Genomic DNA, 27,010 nt, shown 5'->3' on the forward strand with positions numbered 1-27,010 from the left:
CTCCTGTGCTTTCCTATGGGAAAACGCGCGTGAAATTTGTCTCTTCTCTGGAAAATAACATGAATAACTTTTATTATTTCGGTTGTACCAGATAGTATGTACGTTTATTAATATTGTAAAAGTGTAATTGATTTAATTACAGCATTTTTCTTTACCACTGAATGATTTTAAGCTTCGTTATATTTCAGGCTCAAATCTATGTTCCATGGCAGGTATGTAAAAACGAGTGACGATTCTAAGCAAGCTAACGATCGAAAAGAATGTTGAGTGTGTTCAAGGTTCGCTAGCATTTTGGTGGCGCTTACATATTGCTTATATGCCCGTCCTGTCACGCTATAAAAATGACTGCGTCGTGCATCTTTAAGATCGGTTAAAAAACATTCTAATGCAAGAAATAGAGTATGTGGACTACAATGGTGTGCCTTTTTATTATTTCCTATGTCGGGCAGTTTTTATCGGGCACCTGTTCTCTGACTTCTCTCTGTTTGCAAAGATTTGGAGAGTGCAGTCGATGATTTGAATCCAGAACATGCATCTTTGCACATATTCATGAGGAGAAAGAATAAAGCAGTACTTATTTATTGCAAATCGGACTATATTACGTGGCTTTCAATTTATTTTGATCGCCTGCATGCACAAGGAGTTACTCATCCAGTGTTACTGCATAGTTCTTGCCGTCTCTCTTGGTTTTCCACATGTCCTTCGTTCGTTTGACACGTATATCACCCATGGTGGAAAGCGTTGATGCCGTGTTCGCGCTAGCAGTGTCCGACAGTGCACATAAATACACGTACGAAGCGGTTTTAGCACCGTTTTTCATGCCACGAATTTTAAATAAAAACGCAGTAACTGACTAATTATTTCGTCTGCGTGACTGAGGAATGTTCCAATGTGCCAGTACATACAAAATATTTGTGATATTTGCTCTTATAATCGAGCGCAGAGAGAAAATGCACTCGCTTTTTCCCATAGAAATGCATTACCGGAAGTCAATTTCCGACTGCTTGCTGTCTGCTTCAAGTTGCAGCAACACAGTAGCGCCACTTGAACCTCTAGCGTAGATTATAATAACTCTATGCACCATACAGAACAAAAATAGTGATGGTACCACAGAAGCTTTAGACAGAAGGTAGTGGAGAGGTATCCGTTAAATTTACTTGGGCACTACTTTTGTCATAATGGTAACTTCTTACAGTTAAAGCCATGCAAAAACTAGCAGAGATGATGCTTCATGCATATTATTAAAAGGGCAGTTTTGTCATTCTTTTACATATTTTTGTTTTATTTTATTTTTTTTCAGGATGGGTTTCACCACAATTAATGGCGATAGTGTGCAAGAGAAATGTGCAGAACTTTCTCTGTTCATTTTGATTTTTGTTGTTGCTTTTGCAGATAATGCAACACAATACAAATAGCACTAATATATTTGTAGCAGCTACTACCATCTTCTTTTTTAACTTGTCAAATTAGACTACTTTGTTTTAGTATTGTGTAAATTTTGTGTTCGTGTTCTTTTTTGTTTTTTTGTTTATATGTGTGCCCACTCTTATGTGTAATACCGATTGCGGGTCCTCAAGGAAAATAAATGATGATGATGATGATGCTGTAGGTGAATTTCTTTTCCATATTTGACCATTTCTGAATGTATAGATGCAGATAGAAATCATTCTTGGCACACCCTTAACTCTCATTGGTGACAGGCTGTTAATTCAGTACAAGCTCCGCCTTCCGGCGGGCTTTAGCTGTGCTTGCAACAAAGTTTTATCAAAGGCAGAAAGCTTGCATTTGAGGGGGAGTATGTACTAAATTTTTAACCTGTCACCAGCTATGCACGCCCTTAACTACAAGCATGACAGCACCTACTCATGTAGCTGCATGCAGAGGAGGGGCTGTGCCTGGACCACATCTGCATAATCCACATCTTTTCGAGGTGTCTGAGGGATTGCCGTCCTGTGTACCTGTTTGCAGAGGCGAGGTCAGAGCGCCAAGGACCGTCAGATTGCCATGGAGGCCCAGGACCGAGAACTGGCCAAGATGCTGCAGGACCAGGAAAAGGCCCGGCTGCGCAGAGCCAGGGAGAGGGCACGCCAGAAGGCTATGCTCCAGCAGCAGCAGCAGCAGGATATGGTAAGCGCTCGTTTTGACGTTGGCAGTTGCCCCGGTGACACCAGGGGAACGCACAGGGTGCTCTAAGCTCTAGTTTGTTGCAACTTCAGGTGTGCAAGAGAAGCTCGGCTTCCTTCATTTTCGTCTCAGTGGCTCCGATTCAAAGTGCCGGCCTACAGAGGCAAAGTGCTGGCATACAGAGGCCAAGTGCCAGCCTACAGGACAAAGTGCAGGCCTACCAAAGTTCCGGCCTACAGAGGCAAAGTGTCAGCCTACAGAAACCAAGCGCCAGCCTACATAGGAAAAATAACTGCCTACGATTTGAATCCCTGCCAAGGTGCCGGTAATCTGACTGAGACTTATTGTGGAGAAGGTGCCGTGTAACTGTGTAACTGGTTGCATGTCAGAAGATCCCCGGGTGGTTGAAATGAATCCTCAGCCCTTCGCCGGTGCGTGCCAGATGACCTCTGTTGGTTCGGCTCATAAAACTTTCAAATTTTACTCGCTTGTGCTGCCTCTTGCTGATGTGTAATTGGTTAGCAATTGACATTTTCTCGAAGTGAATGTATGGATATTTCACACAGTCGGGTCGGTTCTAACAATTAGGGAAGAAAAGATGGTTGCTTTAACAAGGAGTTATTTTAGTAGATCCTTCTGGTAACTCCAATAACAATACCCAGTTCTCTGCAGGCCCCTTTATGCATGCGCTGCATAGTTATTGGTGGTATCGGAAGCACATAGTGAAACTCCCTATTGAGGAGGCAATGCTTTATGTTTCATTATGCGAGTAAATATGGTATATTTCCTCATTTTCTACGAATAATTCATTTACTGTGGGCTTGAAATAGTTCCGACAACATTGCAACCAAGGTTCTGTGTTTTGGGGTTTATTCTTCTTTAAATTCGGGAGCGTTTTTTCTGGGTTTATTTTTCCCACAGGTCACAAGCGCTCACAACAAACTAAACCACACTCAAATGCAAGTGTGTGTACCAGCCTTGAGCTCTAGTCTGTTGCAACATAAGGTCTGCAGGACAAACTCTGCCTCCAGCGTGCACTCGTTGCCTTCTGTCGTGTTTGGCCGCGCATGCGCCGGAAGGGGTGCTTTTACTGCCCATCTTATGTTGCGGCATATTTTAGTCCAATAAGAGCTTATTATGCAGAGAGAACCGAGATTCTGTGGCACACTAAAAAGACAGCCTGGCAATGTAAAGGAATCCTTTGTCCTTTGCCGGCGTATCATTCTTCAGAATGACTGCGCATAATGTAAACCAGCAGTGTTGTGCGGGAATTGTTGGGGTTGTCAGCGGTACTTGCGTGCTTAGCAGATTTACTCTGGTACCGGTGGGCTGACCTTTTTATTAATGACATCTGCGCCTATGCTTTCCCACAGTGCAGAGGCTAAACTGTGATTTTATGAAGGAGACTGAGAAATAATAAGGTACCAAGAAAGTCTATTGGCTTGGAAATGCAACGGGAAACTGAGCGATGGCATTCACATGGTTAGAGTTCCATTTCAGCCCAGGTCATTTTCTTGTTGTGAACATTCTCTCTGCCCCATTATTAATATGCCTCTTCCTTAGTTTTCATCAATTTATACTTGGCTCTCCTTGTCTCCTGTGGGAAAGTAGACACGTGCCTAGGTCTCAAGCTTTTCATGTGGCATTGGTCAATAATACTGATAGGAAGGTTGTAATTTCTCTGCATGCCAGTTTGGTTTCCTGAATGTCTATCGCGAGGACTCTTAGATAATGTCTCTTCTCACACTCTTAAATCCTGAGTATATGCCGACCCTTAGTCATAAGACAACCAACAAAATCAGGAATGGGCACTTTACTTGAAATGAATTTATGCACGCTTGACATAGTCGGGATAATTGTAACATTTGAGGAGGAAAACGCAAGTGCTTTAGTGAGCAGTCACACGTTTCTTTTGTTTTGCAGTAACCATCTAGTGCTTTTCCTTTTTAAAGGGTTTGCACCAGCATGTGTACAGTGCAAAAAAAAGAAAATAATATATTGGCTTTCTAAAAGTTTACTAGTGTTTATTATAAATAAGTTGTGCCTGAGGCACTGGTGACAGTAATGCTGGTAGTTTTGAGGTTCCATTATTTGCCTCTTGAGTGAGCGATTGACAAGCAGGTTTGTGTCCCTGTTCTCACTTCCAATGCAGGACACTATTGAGGAGCTGAACCCTGCCAATCGGCACACAGTTGCACCAAACTCCACTGCTGGCACAGCCGACGTGTGAGTCATTTCTTGTTACAGAGGGTATTTTTAATTTTTGTATTAGTATATATATATTGAGGAGCTCAACCCTGCCAATCGGCACACAGTTGCAGCAAACTCCACCGCTGGCACAGCCGACGTGTGAGTCATTTCTTGTTACAGAGGGTATTTTTAATTTTTGTATTAGTATATATATTGAGGAGCTCAACCCTGCCAATCGGCACACAGTTGCACCAAACTCCACCGCTGGCACAGCCGACATGTGGGTCATTTCTTGTTACAGAGGGTGTTCTTAATTTTTGTATTAGTGTATATGAGGCAAGCACAGCAGCAAATATCATTATGCCCCTTCTAACAAATAGCAATTGAAACTTTGTGAACCAATAGGTAAATTCCCTTACTTTCTTCGACCTAAAGGCACTTGGGATGCAAATGTGATGGCAGGCACGATCAACAATTACTATTCGGTGCAGTCAGGTGTGGGTAAAATAGTATATATAGGATTGTAGCTAAATTAAAGGTCAGCTTTTTTCAAATAGCTGCAGTGCATTGATGTGTATCATGTGTCATGCCTTTCTACTCTTTCTGCAAGGGGGGGAGGGGGAGGGGGGGGGGGCAGTAGCAGTTCATTTAACACGGCTGATGCATAAATGTGGATTCAACACCCCAGTTGAGGTGCTGGATAAAGGCCCGTTCACACTCTTGCGACCGAGTACGACTGAGAGAGACGAGATCTCTTAAAACTTCTTAAATGTTATAGAATGAGGGAACACACTGGCATTGTGGCGCCATCTATGCGGTGACCCTGGAACTGCATTTCACAAGAGCGAAGGTTTTGCGGGATTTCCGAGGTCAAATGTGCGTAATACTTATAGAAAGGCTCGTTTATAACATTAGCAAAATTTTTTCGAGCCAAGAAAGAAAGGATAATGCGCGAGAAATAAAAAAAAAGTATGCCGGACCGCCGAGTTTACACTGCTTCCCGATAGATGGCGCCAGTGTGTTCTCTGGTTTAAGAAGTTCTAAGGAACCCAGGTTTAAGAGGTCGCAAGAGTGTGAACGGGCCTTAACTTTCATGTGCTAAATGTCCCTAGTCTGGCACTCTGTACAAATAAAAACCTGCATGTTTATTTGAAGAAACTAAAGTCTGTGACATAATTATGTTGATAAACTGACTTTTCTTTTTCTTTCTGCAACTCTCTAAAGGTAATTTTGGTAATTATTAAACTATTTTCTTACGGTTATATTACAGAAACAATTATTTCTTATAACTGTGCTACAAACTAGTGCAACTTTTACCGTAAACTACATATTCTAGTGCTCTCTAGTTCCAATATTTAATTTCTTCAAAGCAAAGGGGGAGTGGAATTGCCTCCGACATAAGATCCTGTCTTACCTCTTTCTGCTGCCCCTTAATTATTACAATTGTTCAGTAATCAAAGTTTAATTTATTTAATTTAAAGACCTCACACTTTCTTTTTGCTGTATCATTCTTTTTTGCTGATGGTACGACTACATTTGATTGTATGTTGTTTTAGTTAGACTATGTTTGGTTTTGTTAGATTATGTTGGGTTAGGATTGGTTGGATTTAATTAGGACATACGTTTCGATCAGGCGAGTCCAGGCAAGGCCAGGCCAGATGAGGCTAGGCCAGGTAAGGTTGATCTAGATTTGCCTAGGCTAGAGTCCCGGTTTTAACGGGTTAGTTATGCAGCAGGCAGAGTTTTGCGAGTAAGTGAACAAATGAGGGATTGGAAGAATGACGTTTGTTAACGGGACTACGCACTCGATGAATCTGGAAACAATGTGCATGTGCCTGCTCTTTCAGGCTGAGGGAGGAGGAGGGGGAACGGAGGGAGGAACGAGACGAGGCAGCATCCTACTTGGTGTCTCCCGGCATCAAGAACATAGCGGCGGAGCTGGACCCAACTTTTGGGCGCAAGAAGCACTCGCTCGAGCGGCAGGGTAGCGCGGGCAGCGGCCACAGCGCGTCCCGGGGGTCGCCCAACAACGGCACCCTCAATGGCACCCTCAGCAGCACCCACAGCAGCACCGTTCCCTCGGCCATGGGTGCGTAGCTCCAGCGTGCTCTGCAACTAAGTGCGAATCCGGTGCCTGGATGGTAGCGGGTGGCAGTGCGACACAAGTGAGATATCCACGGGCGGAAATTGGGGCACCACAAACGAGGACATGGTAAACACACCGGTCGGAGACCGGGGAGCATACCACCGCAGTGGCACTCTCGAGTTGACGCAAGCAATTTTAATTTTTTATTTTGTTGTCGAAGTCCATATTGCAAGGTGTTCTTCCAGGCTGTACTGGCCAATCTGTACTTGAGATGGGAGTACTACAGGTCGGCGAACCGGTTGCATCGGTGGTGACTGCAGTCAGTACACTGGGAAGAAAGAGGAACACACGTGCACGACGTGTGGGTCACAAGTCATCGCGTGCGTCGAGGGCGACAGATATCCTATCCTCTCTTTCCGGATTTTTGTTGGAAGTTTTGGTTGCAGTTCTGTTGGTCTCCCAATTCTTTTAGTGTGCCACGTATAGTGAAGAAGCTAAAAACACAGTTCGGGGAAGTTTAAAATTGTCTTGGCCGTTCTGCAGTTGTAACATCTTGATGGAAAGGCAAATAGTGAGCTGATCTGCTTCCAAAGCGTCCGCGTACCAAGTCTGTGTGGCCGGCATGAAATCCCGCCGCGAGTGTTTGCCGACAAAATGCTCCAAGAATGAAGCTTTTGGAGCATCGCCGACAAATTACAGCATGCTCAAAGATCAGAGTTCTAGCTAGAATAGAACCCTGTTGATAGATTTTGGGGGGGATTACCGCGAAGAAACTCGTAATCCGGTTTAATTTAACAACCTTTTACACTTTTGTGTGCCTGTAGATAAGGCTGGAAGCAACTCTCACAAACCAGTATATTTAATGGGAACTTTCATTGCTGTGGAGAGCTACCATATTTATTCAAATATAGGTTAACCTTCGTCTTCAGCAATGTTCTTTAAAATTCTGGGTCAATCTAGTATAATCTTTACAAAAGAATGACCGCCTGTAAGATTGCGAAAAATTCGGGAGCCCTTTCATCAACTGCTGCTCCTAGCACACCGGTGCGAAGTGGGGAAGCCTAACGTCTGTGCCACTGCAAAACGGTGAAGCTTTAGTAAGCAACATATGAAGACACGAGGGAACCGAATAAATATTTGGGAAAGTTGCATTATTTCGAAAGTTTTTAAGATTTTACTTGTAGAGATTCTACCACACTTCACTTCAAGCCATCATTCACAGCAGTAATGACTAGCAGAAGTTCAGTACTGTGCAGCACACTTATAAGACGCAAACATGGGGGGAACCACAAATTTCAAGAAGGGCTTATCACATGGGAGTGCTATTCCACTCATAACAGGTTCTTGGCGTAACGAGCACATTTTGCAGAACTTTCGACTTTATTAGAGGTGGGCTGCACCCCATGATATCCTCTAACGGGACATCCTCAGGCCCCCCAATCCAGTCGACGACTTCCAAGGCTCGTTTCGCACCTTCCTCGCACCTGCTGGCTTGCACCGTAAAATTCCGAGCGTGCGCCCATGTCGCAATAAGCGCCTACCCACTACTTTTGAAACGTTTGAAAAATCGGTAAATGATATGTCAAGTGCCCTCCCAGACTTCCAAGCCCACCTGACTTAATTGATATATTGGAATATACTTCCTCCCTGTAGACCTTCAGGAAACAATCGAAGATGTATTTCCTAAATCACGTCTAATGGCTTTTATTTCAAATATTTGTTGTTGTTTTGTATGTGTTGCGTATATAGTAGTGTATTTGCAGTTTTCATGTTGTATTTGTATTGCTCTGTTCTAGTTTTGCTTGTGTTACATAGTTTTGCTTGTGTTGCAAGTGTAGCCTGGTGCTAGGGGCACATTCAGGCGACATTTGCCGTCGCCTTTTGACTCAGCTCTGAGACAATTATGTCTAAATTTAAAATAAACAAATCTAGCTAACAGACATGCCCCTCCATATCAACAACTATTCTAAGCACACTGGTGCAAAGTGGCATAACCCACCCCGTGACGTGCCCCTTTCGCATCTTTTCTCTCGGACCTAACTCGAGGGCCCTCCCCTACTTTTTCGAGGTTATCTCAAACTTCGGGCGAAAGAGCGCCGGCCCAGTATTTTACAGTAGGTACGGCGGACAGTGGGCGGGTCACAACAAGCGCCCGTCGCATCTGTCCAGGCGGTTCCACGTCTAGTCCGGCACTGTCTAACGCCTGCTACGACGACCTGGACGACGGAGAGGGGGCCGTGCCGCCCTACATGCCCATCCAGGGCCAGCGGAGGTCCACGTCCTTTGAGAAGGGCAAGAAGGCGAAGAAGTCGAGGGACGCTTGCAAGACCCAGTAGGCACCGTCCTCCGTGCACTTTGGGGGAACCTTCGCCTCCGAGCATCGTTGCTCGCGAGGCGACGATGTTTGTGGGAGAAGAATGTGTTGGCTGACACATTGTCGTCTGGAGTGGTTTTGTTAAGAAGAGGAAGCGTGTTACCTTAAAGGTTGATTTATAGATATATCGCGGTGCTAAATCGGCACCGACAATGCACCGTATCGGCGCCATATCACTAATGTAGCGCGTAGTCGGTGCTGCATTGACGAGGTCGGTGCCATTTTGAGCACTGACCAATGGCACTGCGGTGCATGTGTGAATGGGCCGTAAGGGAAAGACAAGTGGCTCTTGAACGTTGTTGGTCCTTTGATGTAGGGGCTTCCGGAATCCGGGAACAAAGGTTTGAGGTGAGGGTTTGTAACTGCCGTGTCGAATGGACGTCTGGTCGCAGTCTAGGGATCGGTCGGAACTCATCGTTCGCAACGACGATCGGACGACGAGTTTTTTACTCCGCATTTGGCTCATTTTAATGTTTTCATCCCTTCCCATTTTGTTGTTTCCGGTGTACTATATGACGACCAGCCGGCCAAAGTTTAGCCTTTTTTTTCCTTTTTTTTTTGTATGTCATGCTTATTTTTTTTACCCCAAAGTTTAAAAAAAGCAATTACTGGGATTTAAATTTTTTTATTTTTTATTTTGCTGTTTGAGGATGTTGTTGACCCGACGTGAAATCATGAGCTCTTGGTTAAGTATGGCGTCAAGTGTGTGAGGGTTTTTTTTTTTTGTTTTTTTTTGTGGCGCACCTTTTTTAGTATTTTTGCCTGCCCCATTGTTTCGACGAGACAAACATGCTTTTTTTTGTCCAGCAGCTAAAGTGTATTCAAAAGATATTGAGACTAGTCCAAGATAGGAGAAGAAAGCTATATAGTTTATGAGCAACCTCTATTTAGTCTAAAATATCTTTATACACTTTCACCTGCCCTTGACTATGCCACGTATGGACCCTACAGTCACATTGGCAGTTTGAAGGCCTTTAGATTGAAGGTACCTATAGATAAAGGAGCAACGAGCCAGCAAATGGCCCCTGAAATGTTGCAATCTGGTAGGTAAATTCTCTAACTTCCTTCGACAAAAAGGCTCTTGGAATGCCGGTGTGATGGCAGGCACGATCAACAAGCACTAAGTGGTGCAGTCAAGTGTGGGTAGGATAGTACGTAGGATCGTAGCTAAAATAAAGGAAAGCCTTTTTCAAATAGCTGCAGTGTGTTCACGTGTATCATGCGTCGTATCTTTTTACTCTTTCTATCTCTTTCTCTTGCCGTTTTGGGACTTCCTGTATGCCATACTACTCTGCAACACCAGGAGCAATGCATAATCATTGCGACGGCTTTTATTTCTTGTACGTTAGCGTTGTGTGTGTACCCTTTCTGTGGTTGTAGATATCTCGAAGGGCCATTCCAGAAAGTATCTTCAAACAGTCCGTAAAGTTTGGTTTCACTAATCATGCAATGGAAAATTTTACTCAGCCAGAACAGTATGTAGCTGCTGTTCCAATTTATATCGGAACTTTTGCCAGTTCCTGGAATAGCTCCCAAGTGAAATCATGAGTGTGTGCTGTCATCAATTCACAACTTAGCGAGTAAGAAAAGCATAATTTTATTCTCCACTTGATAATAAAAAAAGGGAGCCATCATGCCTTCCGAACAACACCTGTGCATCTGCGGAGCGTGCGTAAACCAATCGTTCCTGTTTACAAAGGAGAGTGTAAAATGATGGGTATCGATAATGCTGAAGCTGAAACATGCAAAGCACACTGGGACGGTGAGCACTGGAATGTCATGCCGAGCATGTCTCAGTGTAGACAGCCGTACTGGATGAAGATACTGTTATGTCAGCATTCGCAGAGCTGCTTCTGTAAACGAAAGTAATTGGCTCTCTGCATACTCTCCAAGGAAGTAGGCACACAAACTGTCTCTGTATAAAACTCTTACCATTTGCAGAAAAAAAAAGATTTTTTTCCTGCAGTTGTGCATCGATTGTAGATGTTCTTTTGAGTGGCCGGCCCCCGCGTATTTATTGCAATCCTCGGCAGGTAGTGTGTTGACTAGCGTGTTGGGTGCACCCTAATCAAGGTGCTACTTGCACATCTAACACCTCAGCTCAGCTGTTAGACAATCAAACTCTCCTAGGCTCGTAACTAACATCACAAAAAGGATGCACCTCATGTGATACGATACTCTCGACTAAGCTAGCAAGCTCCATCCAGAGTCACCCTCAAACTCGAACCTTATCACGAGGAAAATTCCTAATCACATCTTCCTTTTTTTCAAAATTTCTTTTTATCATTTTTGGCGATTCGAGAATCTCTAAAAAAAAATTTTGAGTGCATAACTTAAGATCTTTTTTTGTGCTGCTTTGGTAGCACACAGCATTTAGGTTGAAAATGAACAATGGCCATTTAGTATTTTTTCTTTCATTGTTCAGTGCTGCATTAATGCTCCGAATATAAATACATCATTTTTCAATAATTGAAGTAATAATTGAGGTGCTTGGTACAATGACCACGAAATGCCTAAAGGCAGGCTATACTACAAAAACTGCTGCAGTGTTCAGGCTATGCATACTGCTGTGGTTGTACAGATTGACGCTGTGAAAGAGTGGATTTATTTTTAAGGAGTTATTGAGCACCCATCCATGCCATAAGTTGTATTTAAAGCAGCTCGGCTTTTCCATGTAAACAAAAAGGTTCAATGTCACAATCTTTGTTTTTCTGCCTGTGATCAATCAAGTCGACCGCATTGTTTTCACATTGCCCTTTATTTTGCCTGTCAACGCTTCATGCTCTACTGACTCAACAGACCTTGTACAGTTTTACAGCACTTTATTGCTGGACTTAGGCACCTCAAAAGTTTGACTGCCTTGTACATTCACTGCCTCAAGACAATAAATTGAATTTCTCATGCTCAGCCCTGTGGTCACTACAGCACATTGATTGGAATACTGAATGGATTTAATTTGTCGATTTTAAGAATTGTGTACGGATCAAAACAATGCAAGAAAATGGTTATGGCTATTCAGATCAGTAGCAAATGGTTCCTGTAACAATTCAGGAATTGTGAAAATTTTGATGAATGCATTCTTGAGAACTGCATGAAAACAGTGGAATCTGTGGCATGATCAGCAAACTGCCTACAAATCAATATGAAATGTAGTCTACAAAATTTGTCTCTGAATTAAAAAAAAAAGAAAAGCTTGTTTTATACACCAACAATATGCCATAACCACACATCTACTGCACCATATGCTTTTTTACAGGCACTAGTTTGTTATTCCTTGCCCAACTAATATGCACAGTAAACTTCACACAGCAACTTCCTCCAAAAATAATTTATTTCTAGACATTGGTATAAAAGCAAATTGGACTAAAACTCAGTATTGCAACAGTTTGTATTACTTCCATTCTATTGCCTTTGTGTTAGGTTTTGCAATGCTAGCTGGACTCATGGGCCAGCTGCACTGGAATTCAGCCCTCGCAAAAGCAAAAATGATCATAGCGTTTGCTTATAATATGGAAATGTGCAAACATAATTTTTAGATTGCAGCATTTGCTTTCAAAGACAGTACAATAGCCATAAAAGCGATTCTTCACATTGCTGCAGGCCAATCTTTACTTCAGTGACCCTCGATTACTTTTACCCTCTAGACGAGACAATTAATTCGTTTGGTGATGCTATCCTTGAATTCTTAGCTCTACTTCAAGAAATTTCAATTTACCAAAATCTTTGGCATTTGATGGGATTCGTGTGCCTTACACCCACAACATTTTGCCGAATGATTCATTTCTGTATCTTCCTCGAAACAATCTAGATTTAAGAAGGTTTTGCTTATTTTGACCCTGTCGTCTTGATGAGCATGCACTCAACATACAACTCTTAGCTTCCAGTTGGCAAAGGCTCAAGGCTCAGTTCCTTTCGATGCATTTTAAATATTGCAAAAACATTTTCAGTTGTTTTTGGACTGAACTTTCCAAAAGACGTCATTATGACCAGTTTCGTGCATCCACTTTTGACTTACAAAAAAAAAAAGTGAAAAAAGAAAGAAAGAGCATCTTGATAGGGGTTGAAACTAGCCAGTATATTAATTTTTTTTTTATGAAAAAATAAGGTTATGAAAGCATGTCCTAGAATATATTTTAACACTTTATTGATGCAAACACTGGTCATCCAAAAGCATTCTCCGAATGACTCCAATTGTGTGGCGACTCAACCACACGCTCCTCTTGACTAAGTAAGATCCATCACCTCCCATTTCACGCACCTGTTTTAGATAAGTCAAAAATCTTGAATAAAAGAAAATCCCAAACAGAGAATTCCATCTTGTTTCTCATCGGAGAAAGTTGAAAGAAACTGACCATTTCGCATGGAACGAAAATATGCCAAGACAACTTTCCTAAACTCTAAACATGCATTTTATGCATTAGACGTCGAAGGAAAGGTGCCATTTGCGACGCCTGGCCGTACAAAGCTGCCATCAGTCTGCTAGGAATGCATCTGTGATTGCCCGGGGCTCCTGCTTCCAGCGAGAGAAGCGTGTGATGTGGCTGATGGACTGGAGGTGCCTGTCCTTCTTCTCAATCTCTGCAGTGGGAGTCCAGGTCATGTCCGACTCCAGTCGGAAGCCACCCAGAAACTCGTGAGGGCACTGCTCTCCCCACTCCTGCAATGCGATGCGGGACAGTTGCCTTAGTTTTGACCCTGCGTACAGAACACTGTCGCAAAGTGTTTGACCCAATCCTATCGAACCTAAACTTAGATGCTTCAAGCGGGTACTCTGGAAATATTTTTAAGCTACCCAAACTAACTACAGTATTCTCCAATAAATAAGTCTTTTTTTTTTTTCAAAAATGTTTGTTGGTGCGTTTTATACAACGGAGAATTTATAGTGAAACCCGTTTAGAATGAACCCCCATACAGCGAAATATTGTCGATATGGAACTCGCGGAAAATTTAAATAAAAATTAATGTAAAAAGTATGTTTTATAACTAGGGCTCCGTGTTTTCGGAGTTTATTTTTCGTCAAATGCGGAGGGTGTTTTTCGGAGTCTATTTTTTGCCAAAGATTCGGAGTTTATCGGAGTTTATATTTTTTTCATTCCCAATTCTCCGAAATTCGGAGTTTAATTTCGCTGTGTTTCCTATCAAAAATAAATAAACAAATAATAACCGGATGTAAACGTATGCCAGATAAAAAATAAAACGCGCTTGTATCAATTGAAATATCTTCAGTTGAATTTGGCATTGGTGTCATTGCCATTGGCAATACTAATTTATCTACGACAAATGTCACACACAAGTGGCGCTTCGATAAACGCCGATACCTTAAAATCAATAAACTCCCGGAGGTAGTCGCTAGGAAGCTCGTGGTCATCCCATCCTATTATGTCAATCTAGCCCGTGGCCGTGCGAGGTGGACGGGTTGAGGAGCTAATAGAGAGTTTGGACTGCTCCTCTCCCCAATTTTATACAATCCCTATGGTCCATAGCTTTCACTGTTACTAAAACATACCCTCTTCTTTCTCTAAATCACAAATCGCATGGCCCAAACTGGAAACCAAAAGAGTGGCTTTTGTCATGACCCGAATGTACAACGAACGACCTGTTGCCCTGAATCAACCTTGAAGAGACAAGCGGCAAGACTCCTTTTGACAACGGTCCGAGATTTGAAAGATTATTATGGCGGAATTTTCCCAGGATTATTGGCTCTGTGCTGATCAAACTGTCAAATAAAAAAAAAAGTCTTACTTTTTTTTTCTTTTGGCAGTGAGGGGGGGGGGGGGGGGGGGGGGGGGCATGACACATAAATATTCAGAGTTTATCGGATAAATCCGAATTGACCAAAATTTTACCGGCGGGTGTTTTTCTGAGTTTTCCGGATTTATCGGAAAACACGGAGCCCTATTTATAACAAACAACATATTGGCTATATCAAACTTTTTCTTCCCGGGAAAGCTTCCAAAAACGTGCAAACAATCGTCTTCTAGCCTGTCCCTTCCCCCAAAAAAGGAGTAGGAAAGAGAAAAAATTCCGAAGGCTCAAATTGCAAACAAAATTGAGCGAAGAGAAGCGATTCAGAAGGGGAGAAAGCTAAAACATACACTCTGCATGCACGCACAGAAAAAAAAATACTCTTCATCCCAAAGCGTTTGTCCACGAAGAGAAGCGATTCGGAAGGAAAGATAAGCTAAAAATACAAACTCTGCACGCATGCAAAAAGAAAAAAAAAACATTTTTTTAGCGCGTTGTTAAAAGGCGGAAGTGAAGAGATGAAAAAAAAAGAGAAGCTCTCGCCTTGCGACGAACTCATCATGGAAGTTCGTTGTAAATGTTTTTTTGCTATATCAAACTGATCGTAGCGTTTCCTGCTGTTCATTATAAACATGTTTGACTGTATATATGCATTTTTTTTTTTCTATAACTAAGTACCTCAACTGCAGAAATTTGCCACAAGGGTTATATTTCTTGTTCGATTCATTGATGAGAATATTGAAATTTGCTCTCACTTGCACATATATTGCAATCATTTTACACATACGTGGGCTTTTCAAAGCAGTTTTGCCGTGACGACTACAAATATATAGATGCGACTTACTCTAGGGTGCAACTTGTATACTAACTTTTTTCTGAAAACAACTTTTTATGAAGGGGAGCAACTTATAGGAAGGTGAAACTTTGACTGGAAAATATGGTATAATTTCTGAAGAACTGCACCATTCCTTACCCTTTCCAGCATGCCATTTAATATCTCTAAATTCACAATAGTCATTGGGAAATCTGCAAATGAAGGCGATGCCAAAACCCACAACGTTCAAATACGAGGCAAAGTCAAAAAGTAACCGCAATTTATTTTTATTTGCGTGGCAGCATAGATATTATGAAAAGCCCTTTATTACTTTTCAACGTAGTCGCCTCCTCGCTCGAAACATGTACGCTAACGGTTCATGAATGCATAGATGCTGCAAGGAAAAAAATCTTGTGGCTGACTCCGAAGCCAGGAATGCACTGCCGCTTTCAGATCATCATTTGTATCAAACTTCTTTCCTTGGAGAGGCCCTTTGAAGGGTCTGGATAGGTAAAAACCACTCGGTGCAGTCTGGCGAGTATAGAGGGTGCAGAATACACTCGAACCGCAGCCCTTTTAATTTTTCCTGCTGTTGTACGTGCCGTGTGAGGGCGCGCATTGTCGTTCTACAGCAACACCCCTGAGCTGAGCAATTCGCGACGCTTTGACCTGATTGCAGGCTTCAAGTGCTTCTCAAGTAGGTTGCAGTATGGTGCACTGTTTACAGTGAGTCTCTTGGGCGTGTAATATTTAACTATTGGGCCTTTATGGTCCCAAAAGACCGTGAGCATTAGCTTGCCCACCGTTGGCGCTGTCTTGAACTTTTTCGGCCTCGGGGACGTGTGTCGCCGCTCCTTGTTTGCTCGCTTTGTCTCTGGCTGGGCTCAGTGTACCCAGCATTCATCCCCAATGACAATGCGTCGAAGAAAATCCTTTCCCTCGGCTTCTTAGCGTCGCAGTGGCGTCTCGCAAGCATCCACATTCCGCTCCTTAAGGTCCGGTGTAAGTTGTTTTGGTACCCATATGGCGGACACTTTGTGGTACTGCACAATATGATGAATGATATGTTGCGTCGAGCCGTGACTAATATTTAATTCTTCAGCCACTTCATCGATGATGACACGCCGGTTTCTGTGTATGAACCATTCGACAGCAGAGATTGCGTTCGGCGTCATTGAAGTTTGAGCCCGGCCGGAGCGAGGTGCGTGCGTCAAAATTGACGCTCCACTTTAACTCATTTGTGCCACTCGTACACCTGCTGAAGCAATACACAGGGGTCTCCATACTGCTTCAGCATCCTGCAATGAATATCCGCAGATTTTTTGCCCTCTACGCCTGAAAATCGGATAACCGAACGCTGCTCTTCCCTGGTTCACGCTAACAAGGAGACGGCAGTTTTTAAAGTGCTGCGGCCATGTGACATTACCCATCAAGTCGCCAGGCCGGCATGCACATTTGCAGCGCACTCCCTCTTGTGGTAGGTCAAAACACATTTGCAGCACAGCAGTCTATCACTATATCTTTATAATGCAATTAAATGCAAAGGTGCAAGCGAGATGGACAAGAATGACGAAAATAATCCCTGGAGAAGGGGAACAAGAGGGACAAAGGACAAACACAAATCTCCAAACACAGCTAGGTGACTGGTGCGCGACCGAAAAAATCCGCCTGGTCCGGGTATCAAACCCGGGACCTCTCCATTACAGGCGGAGCGCTCTACCAAATGAGCTAACCAGGGGTTAGACATCAGTAGAGCAAACGGGCTTTATCAGCCGCCACCAGTCTAACACCAACAAGGGTGAAGCTTGCAATTTAAGGCAATGATTATAATGCAATTAAATGCAAAGGTGCAAGCGAGCTGGACAAGAATGACGAAAATAATCCCTGGAGAAGGGAAACAAGAGGGACAAAGGACAAACACAAATCTCCAAACACAGCTAGGTGACTGTTGCGCGACCGAAAAAATCCGCCTGGTCCGGGTAGAGCGCTCCACCTGTAGTGGAGAGGTCCCGGGCTCGATACCCGGACCAGGCGGATTTTTTCGGCCGTGCACCAGTCACCTAGCTGTGTTTGGAGATTTGTGTTTGTCCTTTGTCTCTCTTGTTCCCCTTCTCCAGGGATTATTTTCGTCACTATATCTTATTTTCTCACAGCTAAATTGTGGTCACTTTTTGGCTCTGACTCGTATATACCTGCGTTTTTCAGTGCCGCGATGTCACTGGCAGGCAGGCTTGCAGGTCAAACAGGCAGTTTAAAAAGCATAGTGTGCCATACATTTGTTTGTTGTTGCTGTGGAACTTCTGGAGTGAGCTTCCATAGCATTCATTCGACACCATAAAAATTCTTGTAATCAGTTGAGAACAAATTGTACCGCCCAAAGAGCGAGACCCTGACTGCCGCTGGCATCACCCGTTCTTTATTGCCAGTAGAGATTTTCAGTTTAAAAGAAACGGTGGGGACCAATACTAAAACTCAATAACCTCGCAGAAAAACAAACAAAAACTTATTTTGCCATATAATTGGATTGTTAGTTCCGCTATGTTTGTTGGGGTCTTTTTCTGCATCTGCAGTTCGTAAAATAGTCCAGAGTATGGAACTTCGCATTCCATATTCCTAGTTTGCACTGCAGGTCTCTCAAAAACTGGCAGGTACACCAAAAGAACCGCAAAGAATTGTTTCGGCTCGTATCGAATGCGATGGTACTACTTCACAGGACCTAGATGTCCCACAACCTTAAAAGCGGTCAGTGGCCACAGGGTAAGGCGGGGTTCTCATCTTCAATCTTGAGGAACCCTTCACGGTATTGGCACTGATTCGATAAGGCAGTGCAGAAGCCTACAGACCTTGTGAACAATAATTTGTATTCTAGGGAGCGTTTAATTCATGGTTCTGCACCGAAGGGTGACTAGGTCTGCCAAAAACAGTGCCTAAACTGGAGAGACGCCTTACGTGGCAGCAGGGACGGTGGGAAAAATGGAAGCTTGGGGAACAGATGAGGATACTCTGGAGAGCCCCCGAGTTCCCCAGAGTTGAAGACATTGAGTGCCATGGTCACCTCAGACTTGTTTTGGGGGAGCTAGACCAGTCTATGCGATGGGTGCAAGAAAGAACTGCCGCAATCATAGTAACTAACCCTGCAATGTTGCCTTACAATTTATTGACACATACTATATACTAAAACCTTAAAAGGACTCCAAACTCTCCAAACAATATTTGCCCGTATCTTACAGTATCGTGGCAAAGGTGGCGGTAATGCAGAATATAGTGTGCATTGCTTTGCGGTGATGTTGCACGGACAAACCCGGCAGGGGTTCGTCCATGCAACATCCTCTAATCTCAATGCACCCCCCCCTAGGGGGAAAGGGGGGGGGGGGGGGGAGCATTGAGAATAGAGGAGTCGTTGAAAATTAAGGGGGTGCCTTCAGAAAAACAAGGGGCGGTGTACACCCCCCCTAGGGGGGGTGTGTAGTGAAATCACTTGAACTCGGTATGCACACATCTTGTGTTTTGACGGGGCGAACGTCATTGTGCGTAGTGTCTCTGAAAGAAAGCCCCGTCAAAGCCTGCACTTGAAGCGGAAGTAGAATGTCAAGTTCCACTTCCACATGCGCCCGTTTGTTTGTCTGTCAATTCACGAGCTCTGTTAACTGTCATTTCTTTGTTTCAAATTTCTAAAAATCGCTCTTAACCTTTTTAATCGGATAACAATACATTCTTAAACTTGGCTGTTCGGTTCCGACCACTACACTTGGACAAAGACCGGCCGTTCGGCAATACATCATTTATGTTACAGTGAGAAAAATGTGGTTCTTTTTTCTCCCAGACACCTGGTAGATTGTTACTGCAGAAACACTGGCCTCTTGGCCCGATTCATGACAACACACTTTGATGCACCTCGCGCCATCTTGCGCACCATTTTCAACATGCCGACTGGGCAGACTGAGACCAACCTCGGGCTTGATCATGGAGAAGTACTCCTGGTCGTTTGATCTCCTGTAGAGGTAGTAAGTGCTGCCGGGCACCTTCTGGAAATTGCAGGCTGCGTGGTGAAGCCTCGCGTTCATCTGGGCTTCCTCCATGATCTCCTGGGCCTGGCGCTGGAGGAACCTCACTTGCTCCGCAATCACCGTCAGCTTGCTGGACACGTTGGCTCGGATGAAGTCGTCCGCCTGCCGTGCACGGGGAAATGGAACGACGCTCGTTCAAACTTTGGAAGACACTCCGTGCTTGGTCACTGTCAGCCGGTTCTCAGTAGCTGAGGCATTTCCTACATCAAATTTACATCTCCTACACTAAATAAGGGTAAAAAGCTGAGAATGCTGAAGGATTAGCTATACTTTGGCTCAGGTTTGTAGAAAGCTGTGAGAGGTACGCGCATAAGCATATGGCCTAGAAAGGTGTTCTCTTGTTTGGCAGCTCATTAATGCCTGAGAATGTGGACTTTTTCTCTTTCAGAACTGACTGCTGCTTCAGAATGACTGGTGTGGAAAACTCATATTGATCATATTTATTGCTAGCAAAAGTTTTATGCTTGGATAACTGAGCAGAAAGCTTACCCCAGCCGAACTAAGCTGAAATAGGCCGCAGCAATCTGGAACCCCACCCCGTCCACACAACACTTGTGATTCACCTCGAAGCTCTGCAAACCCATGTTGATATGTTTTGTATACGGTAGCTACCACTGGCACTGCTAGTGTCTCATCTATGAAAGCAACTTTATCCCTGAATCTTTTTTTCCTTATGCCAAAAAATATCCTTGTTTATACCTCTTTTACCAAATTTTTCATTCTAACGCTTCAATAAAAGACATATTATTCCTTAGCTCCTCGTACATTTCTTTTCATGTCAATCAGCATTTCGAGGTCGGCATATATGACTGTGAAATGTCGGCTCACATCAACCCCTTCATATCAAAAAATTTAATCTAAGTGGAACCACCCTCCAGCATCTTTGCAACCCCCCCCCCCCCCCCCCAATGGTCATCCGAGTGAGAACAGGCAATCCCCCTTTTTTCTGTTGAGTGTTTCAGCTCACAGTCGCAGATTTAGACAACTGAACCCCATTCCGGCCTCGCATGTGTCATTCAACACTCGATAGACTGATTGCATGAAACGTTTTTAACAAGAATCTTCGCATACTAAACTTTTTTGTATATACATGCTCCTATCACAGTGCTTTTGTTCCGACCGCCTCGACATGATGACTACAACATGGTATATGGCTATGTTGATGGAAAGAGCAAAAACCCAAGAGGTTTGTGTTTGACAGCAGTTCATACCCACTCCAAACAGGCTGTGTTTTGCTTGAAACTAAATTGCAGTTAGCATCGTCAGAACAAGGGAGTTGCCCCTCAGGCACTCTAGACACTTCCACTTTAGCAGAGCGGACACTGAAGAGGAGGCGAGCGGAGAGGAGGAAACAAGCAATCGCGGCGAGCAAAGAGCTTTGTGGCATGGGCGGCATGGGCTTGTCTCACTATTCTAGACCTGCAGCGGAATATACCGTATAACCCCGTGTAAGGGCTGCACCCGTGTAAGGGCCGCACCCCTGTATTTAGGACAAAGTATTGGAAAAAAAAATTACAGAAATTATTCGCGTATGCACCGCACCCCCTTGTTTTTGAGGTGCACCAACTGTAATGCCACGTTTCTATGAATATGTATCGCTAGGTGGCGCTAGCCACCGCCCGAGCACGTAGCGGCACGTGTCCGCATCTCCGATATTTGCTCTCCACTCATCCGTATCACCGTATGGCATAATGGCTGTCGACTTCGATCGTGGTCGGCCGCACTGTCGGGATGCGTTTCTGTTGCGGCAGAGCATTGAGAAAAGATAAAGGATATGTCAGCTTCCTTGGCAAGCGCGAGGAACCAGGATTCAGCGGGCTTGGCTCGCGCGTGCACTCAGGTTTCCAAACGCCACTGTACGCTCTGGGGAGGTTTCCTTTTGTTCTTCGATTCATGTCAAAGCGTCAAGATTTGTCTGCCTTTTGGCACAATCTGAGAGTTATGGGCAAGTACCACTTCAACAGTCATACGGGATTCAAGTCAAAAGTTGCCGCGCATGCTATTAAGTATGGCAATATTGCGCAGTATGTAAACTAATTAAATCTGACTGACGATTGAGTCCGGATTCCGGGGTGAAGGCGTTTCCAACCAGTGCAGCCGCTCACGTACGTTCATTTTGGAATGTGGATACAGATATGTTTTTTTATTTTATCCGTGTATGAGCCGCACTTCGAAAATTTTCCCTCAAATCGTGAAAAAATAGTGCGGCCCTTACACAAGTTTATACGGTAGTAAACAGCCCTGGGAAAGGGGAGGGAAAAATCCCTCCTCCTCCTCCCATCATCCCCCATCCCTCGCGCACTTCCGACATTACTAGCTTCATTTGACTTACCTGCACCGGTGCAGGAGGTGCACTTCCGGTCGTATCTCAATACACATACCGGAAGCACATTGCGATACACTTTTCTGCACCAGTGCAGGAGGTGCTGGAAAATTGAACGAAGCTATTGACTGCAGTCGCATGCCCCCTACACCACAGCTGAATGTTGAAGATCCCCGAACGGCGTACCTACCTCTCGGAAACTTCACAACGATCTCGGGTTTCGTCCTTGTTGCCCGACTTCAAAAACAGAAGACCTTCACGTTCCACGTGGTTCCCTCCCTGTGCGAACATACCTTCGAATCTGAATTACTTTCATCGAGACCCCACGCTTCGTTTCATCTCGAACGATCTGGTGCGAGCCCCTAAATATGCTTAGAGTATCGACACTCTGCCGGGTGTCCCAAATAGCGGTTAGGCTCTTTAAATTGACTGCAAAATTCGGTTTCTTAACTTATCGTGCTACGATTTTGTGCAGCGTTGCCCACAGATGGTGCATTTTTTTGGTAAAAGTTGCAAAGCATGAACTCACCTGAGGAAAAAGTAAAGAAAGAAAAGGGCTTAGCTCCTATGGAAACGCAGTGAAGCCACCGGTCTTCAAACCATAGGGCGCCCTACTGTTTGAAGACCGGTGGCTTCGCTGCGTTCTCATAGGAGTTAACCCTTTTTCTTTTTTTTACTTTTTCCTCTAGTCAGTTCGCTCTTTGCAAATTTTGCAAAAAAATGCACCATCTCAACGCTGCACAAAATCATAGCGCGACAAGTTAAGAAACCGAATTTTGCGCTCGATTTAAAGAGCCTGGTCGCTATTTGGGACACCCAGAACTTCCTGACCATCTTGCGATTGCCACCATTTTGTTACCTACTACAAAGTGGGCGAAACCGGAGATTGTTACTATTAAAAAGAGCAATTTTCCATGCTTCAGATAATGATGTCGCAAAGCTCGGGCGGCTTCGCCCGAGCTTCGTAATTCTGACATTCCTGGAAGACAAAAAAGTGTTTCCTGCGATTTCAAATAAAGCTTCGGATGACTGGCAACAATGATTTTGAGCGCCAAAGTGGCTGAAGTGGACTTACTCCGAAGCATAGCCTATTTGGTGGCCCTAGTCCGTGCCTTACCGTCTCGATCTGTTGGGCGAGCGCTATGAGGTCGACACGGGGCATCTTGCTCGGAGGCATGTCTCCCACCAGGTGGACAACCTGCTCCGACCTGTCGGCAGTCACGCACTCCATCGGCGTCCCTAGGAACAGAGCGGCGCCGCGTCAGTAAAGTTTCACGATCTTCGTCAATTCAAGTGCATCTTTTGGGACATAAAACTTGTTGGCTCGCAGCACGATATTAAAGGGGCAATGAAAAGACTCTTAAGCGTGGTTTCGTAAGTGCTAGTGTGTCTCCAAAAGAAATGTCCAGCGTTTTTTTCACCGCTAACGTAAAATATTCATCGCCGAATGCTCAGTTTTCGCCCAAACGCATCGCTAGCGGTCCGAACCAGATGCCAAAGTTTCAGGGCTAACCGTTATCTTAATCAAACGTTATAAGTGGTTTTCTGAAACCTTCAATGGGAAAATGGGGCCCGTTCCTGGTAGTTTGTGCCATTCAGCTCCATGTATTCATGGGCTTTGTCTGCCACTATTTTAACGGCATCAAATGCCACCTTTGTAAAAGGGTCAAATGGACCGATCGGTGATCCCGACGGGTCCAGATCACTGGCGACGCTTTAATATACGCAGAGAAGCAAGAAAATACCACTCGGCAATGTCTCTACGTATTGTTTATCTAGCTTCATTTTGTATGTGGTAAGAAACGATGGCAACGCGCATTTTTATAAAAAGAAATGACGTTGACAAGCGCTCGAACAAGTGTAAGTCGTCAAAGCAGAACAAACATGCCCGACCTATTGTCTGCTTTCTTGTTCTGCCCTTCTCTCGTTTTCTCCCAGGACCATCAATTTCAATGCTTACAACTTGCCGTGTTGTGCTCCCGTCTTTATTTCCTGCCACACCCCGAACATGATTATACACAATAGCTTCTAGCCAGCAGCTTCATTCTCACCGAGCAATTCAAGAAATAAAATGTTCTATCTCCCAATTCGAAGGTCAGTCAGAGTTGCAGAGGGTTGGAAACCGGTGTTTTCGTGGTGCTGCATGAGGTGATCGTCAAAATCATGATTATGCTTGCTGTCCCAGATAAGTTACTTTTCTTGTTTTTTTTCATTTTTTTTAAAGGAGGGTAAGGATGCCTCTATCAGGGTGTGTGCTTCGTATGTCTCCAAGTGTTGCACAGCACTCGTTTTGTCATGCCCAGATGAAGTGTCATTCCTCTTCTAACCAAACTTAAGAGGAAAAGGCCACTTGGTTTTCCTCTTACCTTTCTCACAAAAACAGCCATGGAACGGGCAATTCTGCATTCACCACATATTTTGCTGCGAACATTAGTCAACCAGAACTTAACGATTGTCTTAACAGGGCCAGTCAACCCTCGGCATAAGACTTGTAGGCTGCCAATGACACTGTGACATTATTCCTCTGGCTGCCACGGTTTACCTCACTCTTATGCCAGGAACGCAACTCTCGATGAACTGAAATTCATGCTAGAAGTGTTGTGGAAGGTCAATGTGTGCACGAGATCAGCAGCGACTAAGTTGGCTAAAGATTGATATGTGGCTACAACGTCGCACACCCGCGGTGGCACATGTGAAGACACTCCACCTCACGCAAACCTGGCAAGCAAGCAAGTACCTGCAAGCATAGTACCCCCACCTGGCTATGGGGCATACTGTGATAAAATCTGCCTTAGTGTCCAAGCTCCAGCTATATTAAAAGGTGAATTAATGTTCATTTGATTTGATATTATATAGCATTATTATTGACCAAAATATTTGCAGATGGCAAGTTACACCCGTTGCCCTTGTTGCCGAGTGTTTGCAAATAGAAAATCTCGGGCAATGTCAAGCTCGCCTTTTTTAAGTTTTTTTAAGTACTAAAGTAATAGAGAGTTGATGTCATCCATATTGCCTAGACAGATGATCTTCACGAGGGTGTCCTCTGCTGGAGTACCAGGAGAAATTTGTAGAATAGTGGAAGTGACAGACATTACTACTTGTACTTGAGCAAAAACAATTAGAGTGACGCCACCTATGACATGCCATGGCAACTTTGGCGTTGCCAGCCTTCTTTCTGGGGTAATATTTTCCCATTGCCGAACGGGTCCATCTCGTCAAGCAACAAAAGACGGCCCTCGTCGCAGTGGGTGCCAACAGGGCAATTTGTTGCTTCTCCGACTAAAAAAAAACTGTTGTATTCCCCTAGCTGCCCTAGCGGAAAGGCAGTCTGCGCCTTAAAACATATGTTGCGTCTTCATTGCGGAGGGAAAATTTCGACAGCACACAATACCTTGGGGGTCTTCCAACATGCATTTTGTAGTAGTGATTACACAAGCAAACACCGGCACAACGCCTGTCCACAGTGAAACTAAGTGGCAGCAATTGAACCTGACATCTCCGAGTATGCCATTCTGCGGCGCATTTACACATGCAGTCACCAATACTTGATTGCGTAGCATCACAATGTCGTGCACAGTTTCGCCACCGATCTCCAGACTGACAATGGGTGTACTGACATTCGGGGGGCTCCTTATATTCGAGGCGTTACGACAGCAGTTTACCAAACCCTCCAACGGTGCTCACGGCTTTGCTGCAAGAGTGGTGAGCATCCAAATACCCCAACCACCAACGAATGCCAAGGGAAAAACCAAGCAATTGGGTTTATTCAACTACAACTTTCGCTTCCTCAACAGCACGTCCGTATTGGGCACCGACACCCCTTTCACCCTGTCTCGTATAAGCGAGATTGTCCTCTCGTAGGCGTCGGTGGCGAGTTCGTGTGAAGTCTGCTTCTTTGGCCCCGCCTCCTCCGTCACGGGTTCCTCGGCGGCCGCTTCCTGGGTCGGCCTGGGAGGCTGGTTGAAACAGAGCGGCTGGTCGTTGTAGAGAGCGTTCAACGGCGCCGTCGCCTGCCAACAGTCGCTGTACGACGTCGTGTGGCCCGAAGGCACCAAGGGATACTCTTGGCCGGCCCAAATGTACGACGAAACGGCTGGCGTTTCGGTAGTCTGAACATCGTGTGCTGAAATTCGCCGGTCGGCGTGGTCGTCGCGACGTCTCTTGCAATCTCGAGCACCCCCGCCGCGAGGTTTGAAGGACTGGCCCGTCTTGAAAGCGACGTACCGGCGGCGGTCCTCTAATTTTCCGCGCGTTTCCTGGACGGTTTCAAACTCGGGGGCGTAGAAGACGTGCAGCACGGCACCGAAAAACGATCTCTCGTCCAGCTTTTTCTTGGCGATCCGCGCCGACTGGATTCGGACGTACTTGACGAGGTAGGATTCCGTGAACTGCTCCGTCTCGTAGCCGTCCACGGCGTGGTAGTCGGCGATGTCGCCGTACTCGAGGCAGGCGTCTTTGAGGTCTTCGGCGGCTCCGACGGCGTTCACGTTGCTGATGAGCAAGTAGCGCGATTCCTGGTTGATCGTGTAAACTTTGACGGCGGTTGCTTTTCTACCTTGGCGGTACGACGCTCGGCTACCGCAGACCGATTTTCTAGCGTGGTGGGGCAACGGCTTCACATCTTGAATGTGGCTCGTCATCGTTACTTACGTGCGAAGAGTAAGACACAACGAGACCAAACGGTGCTCCGGATAAACGCAACGAACGGCAAAGTATCAAAGGAAAGAAATTCACGGACCTCGTATACGTTCGTCCATTCTTCTTGACGATCACGGGTTTCCTTCAGTTCCCCCAGTTCCCCTGTGTCGCTTGTGTTTTGTGGTAGTTGCCGCGACCGCCGCCAGGGCCGCCAGACAAAAATGGTGTCGGCGTCGATAGTACCGAGGTTTATTTTTTAGTACCATTTCATATTTTATAACTAATGACATAAAACTCGAAGATATGTTAAAGAGAAAAATAACTCCTCTATGAAATTTTTTAATTTAACGTATGATCGTTTTTGTAGAAACCATCGTCAACAAAAAAAGCATAAAAAAAAAAAAAACGTGCCGTAAAGGTTGTGAGGTTGTGTCGCAAAATATGTAATACAAAGAACACCTTTATTAGTTCAAATTGTACGCTAAATTCAAGACATAGATAAACCGTCAAATGATCACGTTTTAAACACTGGAGCAGCACGCCCAAGTTCAAACAACTCAACAGTGCTTGACCTTTTACCAGAGCGTTTCTGACGGCGGGCTTTCCCGCACAACTCGAAGGCAATGCGTGAAGTACCCTTACGGGAATT

General features: G+C 44.6%; 3 protein-coding genes across 4 annotated transcripts in view; 1 reads left to right on the plus strand and 2 right to left on the minus strand.

The window, feature by feature from the left end:
- LOC8029609 (coiled-coil domain-containing protein 50) overlaps positions 1–11,681 on the plus strand; it is a 101,679-nt gene extending 89,998 nt beyond the window's left edge. The window contains exons 8-11 of the mRNA XM_040211204.2: positions 1,969–2,127; positions 4,277–4,350; positions 6,162–6,403; positions 8,570–11,681. Of these exons, the coding sequence (XP_040067138.1) occupies positions 1,969–2,127; positions 4,277–4,350; positions 6,162–6,403; positions 8,570–8,736 (642 nt within the window). The 3' untranslated portion in view covers positions 8,737–11,681. The remainder of the gene's footprint in view (positions 1–1,968; positions 2,128–4,276; positions 4,351–6,161; positions 6,404–8,569) is intronic.
- Positions 11,682–12,087: 406 nt separating this feature from the next.
- Positions 12,088–26,565, minus strand: LOC8029605 (uncharacterized protein C1orf50 homolog). 2 transcript variants are annotated; one of them, XM_002406459.5, is made up of 4 exons: positions 26,462–26,565; positions 22,841–22,962; positions 19,284–19,502; positions 12,088–13,431 (listed from the first exon to the last, which is right to left on the minus strand). In XM_002406459.5, exons 1-4 carry the CDS (start codon positions 26,478–26,480, stop codon positions 13,246–13,248), a joined length of 546 nt encoding a protein of 181 aa, XP_002406503.3. In that variant the 5' UTR covers positions 26,481–26,565; the 3' UTR covers positions 12,088–13,245. The 2 variants fall into 2 exon arrangements, with proteins under 2 accessions (XP_002406503.3, XP_042146787.1); XM_042290853.1 differs by lacking the exon at positions 26,462–26,565 and adding an exon at positions 25,386–25,442.
- On the minus strand, positions 25,468–26,467 carry LOC115315566 (RNA-binding protein 48). Its single transcript, XM_029974755.4, has one exon. It carries the CDS (start codon positions 26,361–26,363, stop codon positions 25,494–25,496), a length of 870 nt encoding a protein of 289 aa, XP_029830615.2. The 5' UTR covers positions 26,364–26,467; the 3' UTR covers positions 25,468–25,493.
- Positions 26,566–27,010: the final 445 nt, after the last annotated feature.

The sequence above is a fragment of the Ixodes scapularis genome, unplaced genomic scaffold, assembly GCF_016920785.2.
Source record: "Ixodes scapularis isolate PalLabHiFi unplaced genomic scaffold, ASM1692078v2 PGA_scaffold1__304_contigs__length_218370807, whole genome shotgun sequence".
In the NCBI taxonomy this organism is placed as follows: Eukaryota; Metazoa; Arthropoda; class Arachnida; order Ixodida; family Ixodidae; genus Ixodes; species Ixodes scapularis.